This window comes from Chanodichthys erythropterus, chromosome 19 (assembly GCF_024489055.1).
Source record: "Chanodichthys erythropterus isolate Z2021 chromosome 19, ASM2448905v1, whole genome shotgun sequence".
NCBI lineage: Eukaryota > Metazoa > Chordata > Actinopteri > Cypriniformes > Xenocyprididae > Chanodichthys > Chanodichthys erythropterus.
In genome coordinates, this window is record NC_090239.1 from 14,923,559 (window position 1) to 14,944,722 (window position 21,164).

The window sequence follows — 21,164 nt, forward strand, 5'->3', positions numbered from 1 at the left end:
TATTTGCGTTTGACCCCACTTTACCATCTCAGGTGCGGGGAGGCGTTTAGACAGACAGACATTAGTGAGACTCACCTGCCCCCTCGAGAGAAAACATCACTATTATATTCACACCTGTTAGCAGATTCTTTCATTATAATTTTTTTTTTGTACTCACTGACTAAACACCCATCTCTGACCCACATATTCCTCTCTCATGGGAGTAACATAGAGAACAGCCCAGCAAAGACACTCTTTTCTCACTCTCTCATATTCTCACACACACACACATACACATACTCGTCTGCACTGTATTCAGGATGCCCTCCTCCTCCAGCGTGATTAGCTGGGGAAGGATGTGGCTCTTGTGGTGATTGGAGGGGGGAGCGAAGCAGAGCTGGACCCATGTCGTGGAAGCGGAACTACTTTGCGTCTGGCAGCAGTGGGCTGCAGGGGATGTTTACCCCACGCACCATGACCTCCATCGCTCCCAGCAAAGGCCTGAGCAATGAGCCGGGTCAGAACAGCTGCTTCCTAAACAGTGCATTGCAGGTAGGACTGAAATTTGCCTTATGAGTATTGCATTAATGTTTTACTTTAGAGACATGCAGTGCACACAGTAACCAAATTTAACGTGCTAAGTGATAAATGCAAGTAAAAATTGTTTTTGGAGAAACTGTTTGCTTGTAGTTTTATTATAAACTGCAAAGAAATACAAGCAGGGTCACTGTGTTCTCAGAAAACCTGGAGATATCAGGGAATTTTAAAATTGTGATTTCCAGGCCTTAAAAAGTTATGGAAACAAATAAAATATTAAAAATCATGGAGAAAAAACAAATTTCTAAATAATTTAGATTTTTGTCAAAATCAAATTATTATCAGAAACATTTCTATTGGATAGATATTGACACCTGTAAACATGTCGATTTAAAAAAAAATAAAAAAATTTCTAATGCTCACCAATGCTGCATTTATTTGATTAAAAATACAGTACAATCAGTAACATTGTGAAATATTACAAATTAAAAATATTATTCATATATTTTAAATAAATGAATAAATCATTTTATATTTGAATATATTTTTCAAAATGTAATTTATTTCTGTGATGGCAAGGCTGAATTTTCAGCATGATTATTCCAGTCTTCAGTGTCACATGATCCTTCAGAAATCATTCTAATATGCTGATTTGGTGTTTAGGAAACATTAGTTATTATCAATGTTGAAAACTGTTGTTCTGATTAATATTTTTGTGGGGACTACGATATATTATTCTTAGGATTTTTTTATTAATAGAAAGTTCAAAATAGCAAAATTGATTTGAAATAGAAATCTTTTGGAACATTATAAATGTATTTACTTTCACCAATTTAATGCTGAGTTTATATACACAATGTGTTTAAAACACGTTGTGAAAAATGAATACTTTCATAAAAGTATTTAATGTGATGCTGCATGTGACATAATGACATGTTCTGTTTGTCACAAATATACAACAGTTATCAAAAGAAGTTAGCAAAACTTTCTTTTGGACCTTGTGTCAACAGGACAGAGAAGAGAAGTTATTGAGCTGTTGAAGCAGTATTTAGTTTGCTGGGGTGGCTGTAGAGTTCATTCAGAGTGTTCTGGATTTCTCTCTGTTTCTCTCTCTCCCATTTTATCCTTTTCACGCTGCTGTATCTGATGTCACTGTTGGTCTCTGCCGGTCCCAGTTTAGCAGAGCTTTATCTGGGTCTTTCTTGTAGGCTGTCCTCACTTACACCAATATGTCTGGCCAAACAGTCTGTCTGCTCATAAATTAAACATCCCTCTCTGTTACCTACCCAACATAGCCTTGGATGTTTCTCTAAAAGCCATTTGACTGCTTTCATAAGGGATGTTCAAAACTACAAACTAGATCCCATATTTTCATAATAGACTAGTCAGTAGACCTTTTCGGTTCTTTTTATATATATATATATATATATATATATATATATATATATATATATATATATATATATAATATTTTGTAAAATATAATCTGTTCCTGTGATGTCAAAGCTGAATTTTCAGCATCATTACTCTAGGCTTTAGTGTCACATGATCCTTGAGAGGTCATTCTAATATGCTGATTTGAATCCGGTTTGTCCCGTAGACGGTCCGCTCATGCACTTTAACCTAACACATGAGCTGATCCATTTCCTCACTAGAGAAGTATTCAGTTTTTTTATTGCAAATTCCGCCATGTAAATAGAGAATCTGCCATGGTGTGAGCGCAACTGGATGAGATTCTGATTGGTTTATTGCACATTACGCCCAAAACATAGCCATTAGTCATTAAGAGAATAGGGACAACCCTTTTAGACCATGCGCCGGGTGCGCGGACCATTTTTCCCGTCCTTAAACAAGCAAAAGTGGATTCGCCTTTTAGACCATGCACTTTGTTGCATTTACCTCAGGAAAGTTCTCCAGTGTTCAGTTCATTAGTTAGCTGGAAAAAACACTACAGATGAGCTTATTTACTGTTAATTATATAAATCTGTCTTGAAGGCAAGTTATGAAAACTCCCTTATGTGCAATTGAAATGTTTGTATACAACTCAGTTTTATTTGAGTGTGATTATTATATATGAAAATAAACAGCAGTTGAATATAATAGTTTTCTCTTTGTTGATAATTTTAACCTTTAATTATTATAGTATTGTGCCAAATGAGAGGGATCCCTAGTTTACAGTATTAGTTTGGAGAGTTTTTTTTCCCTTAAGAACAAATAACATGTAGGCCTATCTGAAATATTTACAAAATAATCAATATTGAATCAAATTCTGTAATATACATAGTATACACACTGTGTAATAGTGTGATATTTTCTGTGGCATTTATTGTACTGTCTGTACTGTAGCTTAAGCATTCAACAGCATTAGATTGATTGATTGATCGATTGATTCATAGAGTGATTCATAGATAGATTTATTGATTCATAGATAGATAGATAGATTGATTGATTCATAGATTGATTCATAGATGGATAGATTCATTGATTGATTTAAAGAACAAAAACGGAGCATTCCAGAATCATCACTCTCATGCACAAAAGAGAGAGGTACGATTCATAGAGAAAAAAGAGAAAGGAAAAAGTTATCAAATCATAAAAATTTTATTCTCCCCACTTTAGAGGAATCCTTAATAATCACTTTATAGTCGCTGTAACAGCGCTGGACAGGGATGAGGGAGCAGAATTATGCTCTAGGGTTTTTTCATGTTTCATTTTTGTTCAGTCGCAACTTACTTAAAAGAGCTAAATCAAATCGCAGATCCAGTGAAGTCAAACTAACTTCTTATCAGACGTTAGACAGGAATTCTATTAGCAAGGCCTCTCTAGATTAGCTCATCATGTGTGCGAGACTGTAGCACCGCAGCCGATTCTCCAAAGGATCTTATGCATCATGCGTCCTGAGTGAGCTGTTGTAAATGGGTTAACATGGACCCTCTAGGGCGCTTCAATTCAAAAGCCAAGGCCAGCACTACAGATCTGTTTGAGCTTTTCTAAAATGAGCTCAGCGATGGATGTGCTCATTTTCAGCTGGATCAGGCCAGCCAGGTGTGTGGGAGCAAAAGGTCCCGGCTTCATCTCGCAATAGAGACTTATTAATAGGTAATGAAAAATAAAAATGGTCTATTATACTAATACTGTGGTCGGAACACAATGCAGGAAAGAGGCTCGGCTAAATGAGTTCTGTGACAGTGGCATCTTCCAGGGAAGCAATTTGCACTTTTCACACTGTTTCCTTGAGAATTAAAAGGCCAAAAATGGAAAATTCTGTTATCATTTACTCACCCTCACACCGTTCCAAACGTGTATGACTTTCTTTTTAAGTGGAACTAAATAAGATGAGGGTGAAAAACAAGATTGGACCCCATTGGTTTTCATTGTGTAGACATTTCTCAAAATATCTTTCACAGAGGTTTGGAACGTCAGGAGGGAGAGTTCATTTTTGGTTGAACTATTCCTTTAAGTCTACCGTCCTGGAAGGCAGGTCGCTCCGAGACCTCAGAGGCTCTGCCTAATATCGGTTTGGAAAGGGTCTTGCAGACTCCTCCAGAGATTAGGTGTTTAATTTAAGCCTGGAAGTTGAGTTCTAAATTTCCCCCCTTCATGCACATTCTCATCCCACTGCGACTTAAGTAACACGAAAGGCTCTTAATTTAGCAATTTTTTTTTTTGCTCTGAAATCTGGAAGAGCTTCAGTTGAGAGCCCAAGGCTTACTTTACTGTATCCTGAGATAACCTTGCTGAAATAATTAATAGACATTTTAATCATGTACTTATTATGAAGTGTCTAATCATATCTCAATTTTTTTTTGTTATTCATGAAGTGTCTAATCATATCTCATTTTAAAATGTGTGCAGAAGTACCTAAACTAATGCAGGGTCATTCTGTGAATCAGGTACTTTTCTTTCTAAAAGTACTTTTCTGTAAGATTTTATACAGTCTGTCAGATAGATAATGCATTTAAGTGTTAATAAATTGCATTCTGCCATCTCAAGCTAAATTAATACATGTTTGAATGTAATTATCCATTCGTAAATGTAACAGGCTTGACAGTAACAAGGTTGACAGTCATTCAAAGGTCAAATCAACATATTATAATGATTTCTGAAGGATCACGTGACGCTGTCGACTGGACAATCAGAAAGATATTGAAAACACATGGGTTAAGAGAACAGCTATAAAGTCACTGGATTTTTAACTGTTTTTGGCATCAGCTATTCATTGTTGAAATCATTTTATTACTTATGTAAATGAGAAACACAAATGTCACCTGTTTGGTAGAATCACCCTTTAGTGTCGCTAACAACAGAGAAATAATTCTCTCTATATTCATGATTGTTTAAGTATTAAATGGAAAGATGGGACATCATAATGAAGCATATGTTTAGCCTAGAAACAGCCTCCAGTGTCACCTGCCCTGTTAGCATACCATGGCTCTTTTTTTCTTTGTTTTTATCTCTTTTTTTCTTATTCAGCTGCCATTAGTGCTGTTTTACATTGCGCTGTCTGTGTTGCTTGTCTGCTGGAGCACCTGTTCTGAGAGTGTTGTGATTTTTCTCATTAGGACGAGAGCAATAAGCCGCTGTCCACATTAAGCCTTATCAGAGCTCATTTGAATAAACAGCCCGTGTCCTTGACTGAAGCTGGGCCAGAACTGCTGGCGGTAATTATCCCGGTCCATGCCATGCCACCTTTGTCTCCCCTCTGGCCTGGGTCACGTGGCTTCCCTTCCTTCATTAATTTATTTCCTCTGCCAGCCAACTTGATCAAATCCAGATTTTATGGTGATTGCGGCACTTAAAAAGCCATTTTTCAGCTGTCTTCCCTCATACCAGCTGTGAATGCAATCATTACTGATAAAAATACCTTGAGATAAAAAAGCAATGGTGAAGAAAAACAGAAAGGAACTAATGAGGCATGCCATTGTTTCTTTTACTCCTCACAATGAGTTATTTGCATAATCAAAATATCTCTTTTATTACTGAAACTGCAGAACAGTGTGGCTCTTCTTTCTTTCTTTCTTTCTTTCTTTCTTTCTTTCTTTCTTTCTTTCTTTCTTTCTTTCTTTCTTTCTTTCTTTCTTCCTTCACTTTTATTTTTTCCCTTTCATTTTCATTCTCTTCCTTCCATTCTTCCTTTTGCCCATTCCTTTTTCTCCACCTCTTTTTCCTTCCTTACTTCCATTCGTCCTGTTTTTCCCCTCCTTTTCATTTAATATCCATCCTTCCTTTATTCCATTTTCTGTCATTTTTTTCCTTCCTTAGTTCCTATTTTCTTGTCTTTCATTCTTTCATTCCTTTTTATTTTCATTTCTTTAAATCCTTCCTTCCTTCCTTCACTTTCATTTTCCCTTTCATTTTCATTCTCTTCCATTCTTCCTTTTGCCCATTCTTTTTCCTTCACCTCTTTTTCCTTCCTTCCTTCCTTCCTACCTCCTTTTCATTTAATTTCCATCCTTCCTTTATTCCATTTTCTGTCCTTTTTCCCTTCCTATTCTCTTGTCTTTCATTCCCTTTTTATTTTAATTTCTTTAATTTCTTACATCCTTCTTTTTTCCTTCCTTTTAATTTGTACTCCTTTTTATTCAGTTTTCTTTTTTTTTTCTTGTCATGTTCATATAGTAGTAGTTAATTAGTATGATAAGATAAATAATTAACAACAAAACATTGAGTCCTGATGAGCTTTAACTGAGAGAGACAACCATTACATTTGTGGAAACCGTTTGGGGAGTGCTGGCTCAAGGATAAATATGTTTCCTTATTCATTTATGGTAATTTATGCACTTTATGTAAGACTAAAAACTAAAAAAAAAATATATCAGTTAACAATGTCTGGATATGCCTGTTCACTTCTGTGCACATGAATCTAAAAGCATTACCTTGGGTAACCCCAAAATTAACAATGTTTGGTGTGCAATATTACTGTGTGATACAGTATGCAGCAGTACAATAAACATTGTAATGATTCATATAAAAAAATTGCCTAGTGCATGAAGTACAGTGCGTGCGTCATACTTCAAAAATGGAGTGTAATATGGACCTCTGTTGTTGTGAATGGTTGTTTAATGCTTGAAATTAGATTAGTAACACCTATTAAACTGTAATAGCCATTACCTTTTTGTGCCTGTGATGTTGCAGCACTTTCACTCTATGCTGAAAGAGACCAAAAAATCACCGTAATTCTAGTCTGGTGTTTATCCGTGTGATGAAATGGCAGCTACGTCATCTCCTGTCTCACAATACAAAATGTTGCGGCAAGTGTGAAGAAAAAATGCAACAACATAAATAAACTTAAATAGTTAACCTGCACTGGCATATGTCTGGAGTGTGTTTGTTAAAGATCTACCTATATTTAGTGTTCAATATCTGTTCAATATCTGAAGTGTTTTTTTTTTAAATTGACAAGCCATGTGGGCCGTGATTTCCTGTTCACAATGTGGCTGCGTACAAAGAGCTGGAGGCAACGCAAACATCTGCAGGAACTGGCTTGTTTACAGTAGGGATTAATGGACTGGGTTGGAACTAGAAGCTGCATGGAAGAGTCCCAGTGGGCTATTATAGCCCGGCTGTTCTTGTCACACAGCTGTGTGGATGCAGATGTAGGCAGGAGAAACATCTTCAAGGAATAAAGTCCTCAAGCTTTATGGCTATATAGAGCTTTAAGTTTTTAACAGTGAAATTAACTAAATAACATGAGTTTATGTCACTCAAATATCACTGAAAGTTCATTGTACTTAATAGAAAAAGGTTAGTAACTTCAATAACTGAATTTATTAAGCTTGCAACAGATTTCTAGTTCCCAGCATGCTTTGCGTCAGACTGAATAAGCAGAGTTAACATTGAAATGAAGTGTTATTTTGTGTGTTTTTTTTTGCACAAGATTAATATAAGGAGAGATGTGTTAGTGTTTAATGTTATGTTGCAGTTTTGCAAAGAGTAGAGTCTGTCAAGGATTGGCGGCAAAACCTTAACACCATGTCTACACCGGACGCAAATATTTTTTTTTGTTGCTTAACAAAATTTTACTAACTTAATCTCTGATATGGTTGACTTAAATGTAACATTAAGTCAAATTCTTACTAGGGTTACCAGTGTGGGCTGCCTTTGTTCCCTGTTTTTGGAAACACTCAAACCCCTCAAAGGCTTGTGGCTGGAACATTCCCATGATTTTCTTCATTCAACTGACCATCATTTGCCCGAGTCCTTTCCCTCAGTGCCGTCTGCTTGACTGGAGATCTAGTTTTAGAAAGCTGCCCTGACAGTCTTACCTCCCCATAACCCTATAGAGGAGACTGCAACCTGTCTCTTCTCCTCTCACACCTGTCACACATCTGCAGAGGCTCAGTGACCCAGATTATAAGACCACATTCCATGTCAGTCACCCCCTTGCCCTCGTGTGCCTTACGGCCTGTGCTGTTCTGCTGGTGGCAGAGGGACACTTCTCTCCTGAGGATGGGATGTGTGTGCTCACTGTCACCATCGTGTAACCTCCTGGAACACTTTATTGGTCTCATAGTAAAGTAATGATTTATTTAAATTTAGGAAGTCAGGGTCAAACATTTTTGCATTTATTTGCGAGATAAAACATTTTTATGGCCATCTGAAAAAAGTGTAGACGTTAGCAAACAATCGCATGTTTCAGTAATGTTTTATGTTTGGACTTTGGTGCTCATTTCTGGTCCATGTTGTGTATTCATTTTAGTCCCTTAACAAGTACTATGAAAGGAGTGCCTTTGCTTTGTTTTTTGGTCACTACAAAGTATGTTCCACTGCAAATAATCACTATCCGTCACTTTGACTGTCTGGGTTGTAAAATTTACAAACCAATTTTTTTTATCTGCCTTATTTGTTTATATTTACCTTTCTAGCAGAGGTCTGGGCAATAATTTTCCTGAAATATATATAAATTTCCATTTGGACAATGGTGGTTTTAGAAAAAATTCCAAATCAGTCAAAATAGTCATCAAGGTAAAGATATTGGGGACAAAGCAGTGGTGTCTGAGAATTTTTCTTGCAAAACAATATTGAAATATTTCTTTAGTTGAGCTAAATAGGATATGAATATTATCAGGTAAGATCAGCTGTTTAATCAGACTATTAGCTTATTGATTTTGAAAGTGAGATACCTATGTATAACACTTAAAGGACTAGTTCACTTTAAAATGAAAATTACCCCAAGCTTTACTCACCCTCAAGCCATCCTCGGTGTGTATGACTTTCTTCTTTCTGATGAACACAATCGAAGTTATATTAATAAATATCCTGATGTGTCCAAGCTTTATAATGGCAGTGAATGGAAACAACGAGTATGAAGCTAAAGAAAGTGCATCCATCGATTATAAATGTACTCCACATGGCTCCAGGGGGTTAATAAAGGCCTTCTGAAGCGAAGCGATTCGTTGGTGTAAGAAAAATATCCATGTTTAACAATTTTATAAAGTAAAATATGTAGCTTCCGCCAGACTGCCTTCCTTATTCAACTTACGAAGAAAGTGTAATGACTCTCGCAGTTCAAAACGCTTATGCTACGTCCTATGCCTTCTGTATTCTACTTAAGATAAAAGCATTTTCTTCCTAAGTTGAATACAGAAGGCGGTCTGGCGAAAGCTAGATATTTTTCCAGCTGTACAGTGTAGCAGCCTGACCACTAAATCTAGAAAAAATGTAAGTCATTTCAAGTGTAATTGCATTGTGTGTGTGTGTGTGTGTGTGGTCCTGGTATTCCTTATGTTGTGGAGGAATGTACAACTCTGTTGTTTTGACACTCTGCACTTAAGCTGTATAGAAACGGAAAAAATGGTGCAAGCAGTGTCCCCTAATTGGTGACCCCTGCTATATATTCATCTCAGTATACTTTCTTTTTGTAAGGTCTCCTCTCCCAAATAACTTCCTCCCCTCTCTATACTGGCTTGTGATTATGCTTAAACATAATGTTCAAATCAAATCTAAAAGAGACTTAAAGGTGCCATCGAACATTTTTTTACTAGATGTAATATAAGTCTAAGATGTCCCCTGAATGTGTCTGTGAAGTTGCAGCTCAAAATACCCCATAGATTTTTTTTAATTAATTTTTTAACTGCCTATTTTGAGGCATAATTAGAAATGCGCAGATTCATGCTGCGGCCCCTTTAAATCAGGCTCTCCGCCCCCTCCCGAGCTCTCAACTCTATCACTGCATAAACAAAGTTCACACAGCTAATATAACCCTCAAAATGCAACATGTCTAATCGCATAAGTATGGTATTTATTTGGATGTTTACATTTGATTCTGAATGAGTTTGAGGCTGTGCTCTGTGGCTAACGGCTAATGCTACACTGTTGGAGAGATTTATAAAGAATGAAGTTGTGTTTATGCATTATACAGACTGCAAGTGTTTAATAATGAAAATAGCAACCGCTCTTGTCTCCGTGAATACAGTAAGAAATTATGGTAACTTTAACCACATTTAACAGTACATTAGCAACATGCTAACAAAACATTTAGAAAGACAATTTACAAATATCACTAAAAATATCATGTTATCATGGATCATGTCAGTTATTATTGCTCCATCTGCCATTTTTCGCTGTTGTTCTTGTTTGCTTACCTAGTCTGATGATTCAGCTGTGCACATCCAGACGTTAATACTGGCTGCCCTTGTGTAGTGCCTCGATCATGGGCTGGCATATGCACATATTCGGGGCGTACACCCCGACTGTTACGTAACAGTCTGTGTTATGTTGAGATTCGCCTGTTCTTCTGAGGTCTTTTAAACAAATGAGATTTATATAAGAAGGAGGAAACAATGGAGTTTGAGACTCACTGTATGTCATTTCCATGTACTGAACTCTTGTTATTCAACTATGTCGAGGTAAATTCAATTTTCAGTTTGATTGCACCTTTAAAAAGAAGAGAGAACCTATTGGTTTTAAAACGTAAGGAAACTTGGCTGTGCAAAACTTTCTCTTTATGTTCATGAATGGACAGAATGGAATATAACATCTCCACCTTTATAAAGATTGAAACTCCCACCGAATCTGTAGGAGTTCTGTCTTATTAGAAAGAACCATTAACATGCCTGTAATATTTGTCTTGGCTTGTTTCCATAATGGCGAGGCATTAGTATAGTACAGGAGTGAGGATGAAACAATGGGAGAGAGAACTCTATATAACTTTACAAAGAGAAAAGAGTTCATTAGGACTACTTCTTTTACAACTCCCACAAAATTAATCACACGCACAACGACCTAACAGAAAGTCTGTCGTATTAATTACTGCCCAAAGGACTGAGGAGAGTGAGAGTATCAGAGAAATAAAAATGTGACCAGCAGGCTAGATCAGGTAGCAGATGCTTGGAGACCCAGTGCTGAAGGACATGAAAAGACCCTCTCTCATTTTCATCCTTGTGTTGGCCCATTTCTTATAACTTTGTTCATTTTTCAGTGCCTGTTTCAAACGTTTACAAATTGTCTTCTGGAAGCTGTCCACTCCGCAGCCTTTAATGATGACTGATAGGCTGCACTCGCTTTTTTTGTTCTAGTAGGTATAAATTAAGGAATAGAGGACATAGCCAATAGCCAGTAGCCAATCATATAAAAATGTTACCTACACATTTATTTATTTATTTATTTATTTATTTATTTATTTATTTATTTATTTTTATTTTTTTATTATACAATAACCAAAAGTTTAAAGGGGGTTGTAATGCTATTTCATGCATTTGACTTATTTACACTGTTAAAAGAGTTGCATTCTCATGCTAAACATGGCCAAAGTTTCAATACACGAGTTGGGCGTATGACAGAGTATTTCTGTGCCAAATACACCACTTCCAGTTTCGGAGAGTTTTTTTTTTTTCAATTATGGCCTGTATGACGTCAAAAGAGAGCGGAATGTATAGGCACTTCTCACTGATAAGAGTGCACAGACACATCACCCAGAGCAAGAGCAAAAACATGCCCATCAACACGCTTCATTCGGGCTACGGAAGCTGAGAGATTTTTCAACAATGGCTGTGTCCCAATTCAGGGGCTGCACCCTTTGAAGGCTGCATACACCATCGAGGCAGTCTCATTTAAGAAAAATAACCGTTAGATTGCAAAGTAAGAAAGAAATGACAGCATTTTACACCTCACAATGAATATCAGTCAATTTTATTACAGTTATTTTTCTTAAATATGACATCCTTGATGAAGTATTCAGCCTTCAAATGCGATCTCCGAAGGATGCAGCCTCTGAAATGAGACTCAGCTTCTGTCACTGAAGGAGTGTGTTTTTGGTTGTGAGGGAAAGATTACCTTTTTCAGCTTCCCAAAGAACCCAGCGTCAAGAGTTTAAGCGTCAAGTTTGTTTTTCCGGGGCAGCAATGGAGTTGTGTGCGTATGTTTGTTTGTTCCCGGGATTTCAGTGATGAATACTTTGTAAACAAGTCCCAGTTCAGTGCTGGATTTGCAGATCGCAGGTGGTGAGTAAAGCTGCATCAGATGTCTGTGTTTTGTTGGCAATCGGGGCGCAAGTGCATATAATGTAAACAACAAACGTTTTTGTTCCCTTATTATTTATAATGGTGTCGCAGCTAGCAGACGATCTCCACGCAAAAGCTGCACGCTTGTGACTCTTTAGCTCCGCCCATGGCACTGACGGCAGACACGCCTCCAGGATCTCGGCTTTTATTCGGAAAGACTCGGTTTAGCATATCTATCTTTTATAAATATGATAAAACTAAAGGCTTTTTGGAGATATGTACTCAAGATTAACATGAGATTGGCAGAAACTGTGTGCGATACCACCCTTTAATATTGAGTATCTTACGTTTTAGACTCAATGCTTCCAGTTAATGTTAAATCAGAATAAACCATCAACCATACAGCAGGCGTGTTTCATTCCTGAGTGGATCATAATTTTTGAAAGAATCAATTCAGTTTAGTGTATGATTCAATGATTCACTCATGAGGAAAGTCAATTGGTTTGTTCCAAAATAACTTAGAGTCTTGAATGAATTGTTTGAGTGAATGATTCACAGACTCTTAACTGTATTTGTCAGACTGATTCAAACCAATCTTTTTGAACTATTCTTTCAGGAATCACACTACATTTGTTGCACTGTATGTTTTTGAAGCCGTTCACACAAATGCGATTCTACATTCCACTGTACTGCTTTTCCAAAGTTTTTGTGAACATGCACTACACCAATGCATTTGATCTACCTTCCTGCAAAGTTCAGCTCCAAACCTGATCAAACACACCTGGACCAGCAAATTAAAGGTGCTAAAGAGGATGTTTTGTTTTATACATTTTTGCAATATTACTTGAAACTGTCTTTACTAACTGATAAAAGACTATTTATTAGGTGCACTGAAAGGAATAATATTAATATACATCATCTGTGCACGAGGTAGGGCCTTAAAAACATCAGCCAATCGTTTATGCGATCATCGCGTAAACGATTGGCCCTCTGGCTTGTCAATCACTGCCGTGACGTTCCTTGTGAGAGACATGCGTGGATTGGCCCTCTGGCTTGTCAATCACTGCCGTGACGTTCCTTGTGAGAGACGTGTGCGGCTGCGCGCTCCAGTAACTTTCCACACTCTACAGGCGCCGCATGCAATGTTTTTTCCTGACTCCTGTCAGGAGACAGGAGTAACAACTGCAGATTATGAGTTACCTGCGTTGAGTCCGACATAATGAATCCACTAACACGACACAGTGAATGCCGGTGGTAAACACTCGTGTTCCAATACTCGTGCACTAGTTCCCTTGAAATGAGCTGTGAAGGAGGGCGGTTGTTCTTACGCATGCACTCATTTCAAAAACTCACTAACAGTCTTTGGTTTCTCAGTCGACGAAAAGATCCTCTTTTGCACCTTTAAGATTTTCAAGAGCACTTGATAACTACAGACAATTGTGTTGGATCTGAACTCGGCAGGTAGATAGATCTCCAGGAACAGGAAAGGGCAACCCTGTACTAGACAGACGTGTTTGACCATTGCACTCGCATCTCTTTTGTTGTGGTGTTGAAGATTCAGCAGTTCAAGAGACATATGCATTCCATCCGTGCAACTGGCTTCACAGAGTTTAAGTATATGTATGTTTAAATTAACCTTTGACTGAAGACCTTTGATGTTTTTCTTTCTCTGCATAGTGCCGCAAATTCGCCTTCCTCTCAGGATTTAGGGATGATCGATTGGTCACTGACGTTGAACGGGAGGGGTACGGTAGTGCGTGTGCATCTGTCACTCTGAGTCATTCCAGCCTGCCCACATGGGATTCACACACATAAACACACACACTTACTGCTCGATGCAGCCCCTGGCCTGCTCAGACTTCATAGCATCAGAGCCTTCTCCGCAGGGCTGCTGACGGAGAGTGTAATTTATCACTGTGCTTAAAGTTGTCTCTGTTTCCATGAGATCCTTTCACCATGTTAAACCTGGAGTGAGTGCCTGAGCTGGGGCCCACACTGCAGAATGCTGCCTGTTTAGACTCTGCAGTAAGTTAATGTGGCATAAACGATACTATCTCAATACTTTTTAGGTTTTTGATCTTGATATTTATGCATTTTTTCTGACAGTTACATTGAAAATATTGCAAGAAATGAAATACAGAAAAATCAAAAAAAAAAAAGAAAAAAGGCATTGATTCTATACTTTGATGAAGTGTTACTAATTTTTCTTATTGTACCAATAAGATCCAGAATGAACTTTTTTTTAAAAATAAAATATACAGACTAATATGAGTAAATATTTCACGTCATATCAGCATGTCAGCTAATTCTCATTACAGTATTAGTAAACTGTCTGCTTAATATCTGTTAAATAATGGTAAATAACACTTTATAAATAATATGTTAAATAACACTTTATTTTGCTCCCTCAACAGACATTCTGGTGACAAGTAGGGGTGTAAATCGGACAGTTCACCCCGATTCGATACAATATCGATTCTCATAGCCAGCATTTCGATATTTTCTGATACCTCAAAAAGTTCTGTGATACGATTATGATACGATTTGATTTGATCAAAATTTTGATATTTTGAGCCTATTTTACACAACCAGTTACATTTTTATTAACTCACAACTGCAACCAAAATATATAACAAATATTTATTTCAAGATTTCACATTCTGAACCCTGATTGGGACATCCACAAATAAAAAATTCACACAGTAATCTAATGACAGTTTATGACATGACAACAGTCAAGAAAGTATTTTAGTTCTGTGCTAAAATGTAATGTCAAAAAACTGATGAACAAGGAATACATATACACACACATAATTAAAAGACATTTCTTTTAAATGTATAGTGCAGGTTTTTAATGAAGCAACAACATATTATAGGTAGGACAAAACAAGACAGGCTATTAATATTCTTTCATTGTGCAAATTTATTATAAAGGCTCTAATACAGATCTGAATACACAATATCTAATACACAAGATCTGAAAGGTAGTTTAAATGAGAATGCACGTGTTGGCGATATTGCATAGACTGATATTGTGTGAAAATGTGGAGAGTGTTAAAACAAAGGTGCCTCTATAATTAGCCCACAAGTATCGATTTTTTACCCATTGTATCGATGCATCGGATCGTTAGACATTAGATCGATGTATCGATCTATATCGATGTATTGTTACACCCCTAGTGACAAGAAGTAACTTTGCAACTACATGTCAACTTATTCTACTCGAACCTACCCTAGCCCTAACAATCTACTAATACTCTAACAAGAGTTAGTTGACATGTAGTTGACAAGTTACTTACAGTAAGTAGAATGTATAAAGTGGACCTTCAAAATAAAGTGTAACTGTATATTTTAAATCAAGTACGCTATGACTACTAACAAAAAAAAGTAATAAAAAAAGTATTTTTTTTTCAAATTTGCACCATTAGGATCCAGTTTGACAGTTTGAACTGATTTATGCAAATGAATCAAACTTAACTCTAATACAGTTTTTGCTACTGATGACATTTAAGTCACATACGCTATTAAAATGTCTCTCGCATAAGAAGTGCATAAAGAAATGCTCTATTCTTCTTTTCCTAATTTCTTTCTTTTTTCTTTCTTTCACTCTTTATCTCTCTGTGCCCTCTCTGCAACTGCGGTACCGTGTGCCGGTCCTCACACATATCCACTCAGCTCATTGTTCAATGGGTAGCCAATTCATCACTACTAAATAAAATAAGGAAGGGGAGAGAAAAGCGCATACGCCAGCACCAGAATGCAATCTGTCATCCTCCAGCGGCTCTCCTCTCACTCCTTCAGCTCTGCTAAGCTCCTCTCTTTCAGCTGAAGCCCTTAAATTCAGCCCCACTGCTTTGAAGTGTGTTGCTAAAGGCCGAGTGTTTCCATACGATGGTGTTTGAAAGTCCTGATAGGTCAAAGAACTGGTCTCTCTGTAGAGGCTGTGTGTATGAGTTTGGTTTAGGCCCATTTAATAGAGGATTGGAATGGAATAGTGTCTGTGCTTAATCTGCTTAAGCCTGGTCTCATCTTCCTGCGCTATTAGGCACACAACTTACATCATCGCTTATGTTCCTTTTCCAGCCTTTCCTGGTTGTATCCTAGTGATTTAGTGCCCTTGGATTTGACCTCTTCATCTTCATCATCTTCATTTCCTACCCTCGTCCCCTGCATTAACTCCTGGTTGACAGAAATGGGATCAGGACATAGAATAGGATTAGGAGATGTTGCAAGCTAGATTTGAACTATGGCTCTGAGAGCAGGCACCAACTGACAAATTTTACTGAAAAAATCCGTAACACTTTACAGTACGGTTCATTTGTTAAACATTAGTTAATGGATTAACTAACATGAACTAACAATGAGCAATACATTTGTTACTGTATTTACTAATCTTCGTTAGTGTTAGGTAATGAGAATACAGCTGTTCATTGTTTGTTCATGTTAGTTCACAGTGCATTAACTAATGGTAACAAGCTTTTAATAATGTATTAGTAAATGTTGAAATTAACATTAACAAAGATTAATAAATGCTGTATAAGTGCAGTTCATTATTAGTTCATGTTAACTAATGTAGTTAACTAATGTTAACTAATGAACCGTATTGTAAAGTGTTACCAAAAAATCTGTCAGTTTGAAGGAAATCAGTCAGTTTATTCTGAAGACAATAAATAAAGCCAAATGCTATTTACACTAGCTCCACCCACCAATTTCTGGTTGGGCCACTCAAGTAAAAAAAAAAGACACGTGGTATTCAACATCTTCAGTGGCGCAGCAGTAGCGAGTAAGGCTCGTAGACCTGGCTTTTAATGTGATTGGCGCGGGTTTAAATCTGCCTTTTGCTGATCTCGTTTTTCTCCATTTTCCAATCACATATCACATCAGAAAGGCAATTATTTTCAATAAAATTGAAAATAATGTTCTAAAAGTGGAAATAAACTGCCTAACGAGTGTTTAATAATATTAAAAGTATTTATTGGGTAGGGTTAGGGGAAGATGTAGGGAGGGTTTTTATTCTAATAAGGCAGCATCCATTTAATAATTTTAATAAATATAATCATTTACACTGTAAGATATTATTGCACCCTGTTAATGTACAAAAATACAGAGGTGCAATTAGTATCTGCCATCATAAACTATAGATAGCATCTAATTACTATTTACACTTATTGCAAGGAACTGCTACTTTTACATGGTGTAAATAGTCGCTATTTTCACCTAGTGTAAAAAGCATATCGCTAAGAAAATGCTGCTATTGCCACATAGTGTAAATAGAATATATCGCTATTTTCACTTAGTTTAAATAGCATCTATTGCTATTTTATCTAGTGCAAATAGCCGCTGCCATAAATAAATGTTTTAATTAATTTAAATTACTTATAAATTACATGTTTTATTTATTTCAAATATATTTATTTCTTTACTCAAGCAACTTTATTAAAGAAATTAAATTATCAAATTTTGTCCTGCATTACAGTCTACCAGAGATGGAATCTCAAGTCTGCAACTTGGACTCGAGTTGCATACTGCAACTTGCGACTTGACTTGGACTCGTGAACAACTGACTTGAGTGTTGACTTGGACTTGAAAACAGAGACTTGTGAAAAACAGGGGTCATTTTGTTACAGCATTCATGATTACGTTCTCTCTACTACCCAACATGACAGCATGAAACACAACATTTTCATGTTTTTCTTCTAAGTATTTGCTACCATATGCATATAATATCCAAATCTACCAAGTTAATTTGCATCTGGACTAGATGGACACTTTCACATGCATTTCATGACCCTGTACGACTCATTTTGAGATGGGTTTGTTGAGTCTGTGTGCGAAAAATAGAAATACATTGCTCACTGTTAGTTCATGTTATTTAATACATTAACTAATGTTAACAAATTAGATCTTATTGTTAAGTGTTAATTTAATGTTTTAAGTAATACTTTGTGTACTTTATAGGCATTTTATGTAGAAGTAATCTGTTTTGATATTTCAAAACACTAACTAGCTGAAAGTAATATTGCTAAAAATAGAACAAAGACTTGAGACTTGACTTGGACCTCAAAGATTTCAGACTTGATGTGGACTTGCACCCAAAAGACTTGAGACTTCACATAGGCTGTGTTTACACTTGGGATTAACATGCGATCACTGTGATCCAATCATGCAGTTCATATCAGGATAACTGATTGTTTTTTTTTTTGTTGTTTTTTTTGTTCCCTGCACAATAATTAAATTTGGTCTGCAAAATACCTTTATCACAGACCCATTCAAAAGGAAGGTGCTTAAAATTGTCTCATAAAGCGTAAAACCAATCATAGTTTAAAAACATATATGTTATAATATTTCCAGAGTTTATTATTCAAAAATAATGGGTAGATCATGTTAAACTAGTCATATCATCTGGGTTTAAGTGCAAAAATTATAAATGCAATTAATATGTTCTAGACAAAAATGGGAGATTATTTATAATAAACATGCTGAAACAATAATAATAAAAAAGTATAACAATAAAAATAAGTGTATTAGATTATTCATCTGGCAGTAAGCAACTTGAGCAGCGTGCAGCTCTTCATTTAGTTTTCACAACTTTGATTAAACCGGCAGCCCTGACAATCGCCTAGTTCAGATAATGTTGCACAATTAAAATGAAAGATGACAGGGTATCATGTAAGTCTAAATAAACCATTTTAGATATTGATGTTTATTGTCAAGTTCAGATAAGTTTAATTTCTTGACAGCCTTCAGAGAGAGTGGGCGGTGATTTATATGACGTCCACCTGTGAATGCTGACACGATGGCTAAATTAGGTTTACATTACACTGAGATCTTTGAATGCCGCTGGACTAGGACATGCTGATTGTATATTATTCCAATCAGAAACATGTTTACACTCGTCTTATAAATGTGTATGTGGACAACATCTGGCTACAGGTTGCATGTTAATGCCAAGTAGCCTTAGACCGAATGTGAAACTCATCAGATTGGTTTTCAAGAGTATTATGCAATGTAGATATATACAGTTGGACTAACCACAGATATAAATGCTTTATTAAATACATTATTTATTTATATACATGTTTTAGTGTCCATTGTTGCTTTTCTGATTGTTGCTGCCAAATGAGCAAAAAGCAAGGGCAGGCAGGTCAGAGTATAGAGCTCTTTGAGAATGTTCTGCTGCTGCTGAGAGGAAACCAGGCCAGGTTTAAGAGCTGCAGAGACTAGCAGCAAATCTGCCCTGAGACTGAACTGACAATCACGTAGTGCTGCCACGGGGCTTTTGGGAACAGAGAAGAGAGCTGAGTCTCCAGAGCTTTGCTTTGTGTATATATGTTTAAATATGTTGATGTGTGTGTGTGAGACCCTGTGTGTTAGCATTTGAGTGGACATGAGAAAGCCATTTGATGTGTTAAGGATAGGGGTGTAATGTTTTATGTGGTAACAGGGATGGCATAATCTATCTACATCCTGACTCTAGGTAAAGACCCAAAGGATCATTTCATAATGCTAAGAGACATTAAGTGGGTGCTTGAAAAAAAACTGGGAGTGTTAGAAGGAGAGGGAGATAAAGAAGAAAAAAGCATTATATAATCCCCTTCCACATATTTAGCCCAATCAAAGGGGCTTTAGTGTTCTTTGTTCCTCGGACCTAATGCAGATGCTTTGTGTATTAGTTATGAAACACATCTATTTATTTTCCACCAGTCTCAGGGGAGTCCTGCACTTAGCGATTTGTTTGTGATTATTTCCTTGTTTGTTTGTCTCTGCCTTTTTTCAGAGGAGAGTAGCTTTGGTTTAGAGCTGCACGCACAGGTTAATGTGATGGCTTTCTGCAGTACAGAGGGCAGCAAATGTGAGGAAACACAGCAGGTTGCTATAGATTTCTGTCAACACACACCTTGCGTTCAAATACGTGTACTTCCCTGCTAGAGAGTACGCAAATAGGAGTATGTCAAGTAGAACGTCAGTAATCGCGATTAATCGTTTGCAAAATAAAAGTCTGTGTTTACGTAATATATATGTGTGTGTTCTGTGTATAATAATTATGTATATATAAATAAACACACACACATTCATGTATATATTTAAGAAAAATGTTATATTTATATATAAAATATGTTTATATGTAATATAAAATATATATATAAATATATATATTTATAATACATGCATATATTTCTAAACGTTATACCTGTATGTGTGTGTATTTATGTATACATAATTATTATACACAGAACACACACATGTATATTACGTAAACACAGACTTTTATTTTGCAAACGATTAATCGCGATTAATCATTGCAGCCCTGCTTTAAACCAGCCAACAACACCAACATGTGTTGTTCAGCATTACAATCTACTAGCAAGTTTTACTAAAGTTGTATTTTGCTTGTCTTACTAGGATATTCAACAATTGTTATTTTATTCTATGTTTGACCCTTTATCTAGGACCAAATGTGCTTTGGCGATGACCAAATATGCTTGAGGATTTACCACACGGTGCCTTAGTGTATTAGTTGCAGTAAAGTATGGACAGGCTATTGTATCCTCGCAAGCCCTACAGAAAATAACAAAACACAGCTTCCCAAGCTGAGCATGGCATTCCTGCATTGTTAGCAGATAGAACTGATTTCCACACAGAGTGAGATTTTGCTGCTTTTCTGCATTGTTGTCTTTTTTTTGTTGCTTTACTGAAGAACAATGCTGATCTGTTATGTGTGTGGTCTGTGTGTATAAGCCCAGTTTTGGATGATGATCATATTATGGGTTTGTGTTCGGGCCCATTTGGCAGTGCTGGATGCATTAGGAATGGATAAAGCTTTGATCAACGTTGAGGTGTGTGTCTGTTCAGGTCCAGATGGTTGCTTGCGGGTAAAGGTGCAGTCTTGCTGTTTGTTCCACTTTAGTTTTGCAGGTTCTCTTCGTCTCGCTCTATATGATGAGTGCAAGTCGTGCCCGGGGCAGGTGAACTCCAAACAACTCTGATCCGCAGCGTGTACCGCATGTTCGGTCTCGGTTATTCATAGCTTCATATCTCTGCAGCAATCTCCCCCTCTGCGCTCCACACGCGTTCTTATTCTTACGCACTTCTCCATATCTCTCTCTCTCTCTCTCGCTCTATCTTTCCCCCCTCCCCTTCCTTCATTCCCTCTCCGTCTCTCTTCCTCATGTGCGCACCTCTCTCTCCCAGACAGTTTGTGTCCTC

General features: G+C 36.8%; 1 protein-coding gene across 1 annotated transcript in view; it reads left to right on the plus strand.

Annotated features, from left to right (window-relative positions):
• The first annotated feature begins 208 nt into the window (after positions 1-208).
• usp54b (ubiquitin specific peptidase 54b) overlaps positions 209-21,164 on the plus strand; it is a 71,915-nt gene continuing 50,959 nt past the window's right edge. The window contains exon 1 of the mRNA XM_067369537.1: positions 209-531. Within this exon, the coding sequence (XP_067225638.1) occupies positions 385-531 (147 nt within the window). The 5' untranslated portion in view covers positions 209-384. The remainder of the gene's footprint in view (positions 532-21,164) is intronic.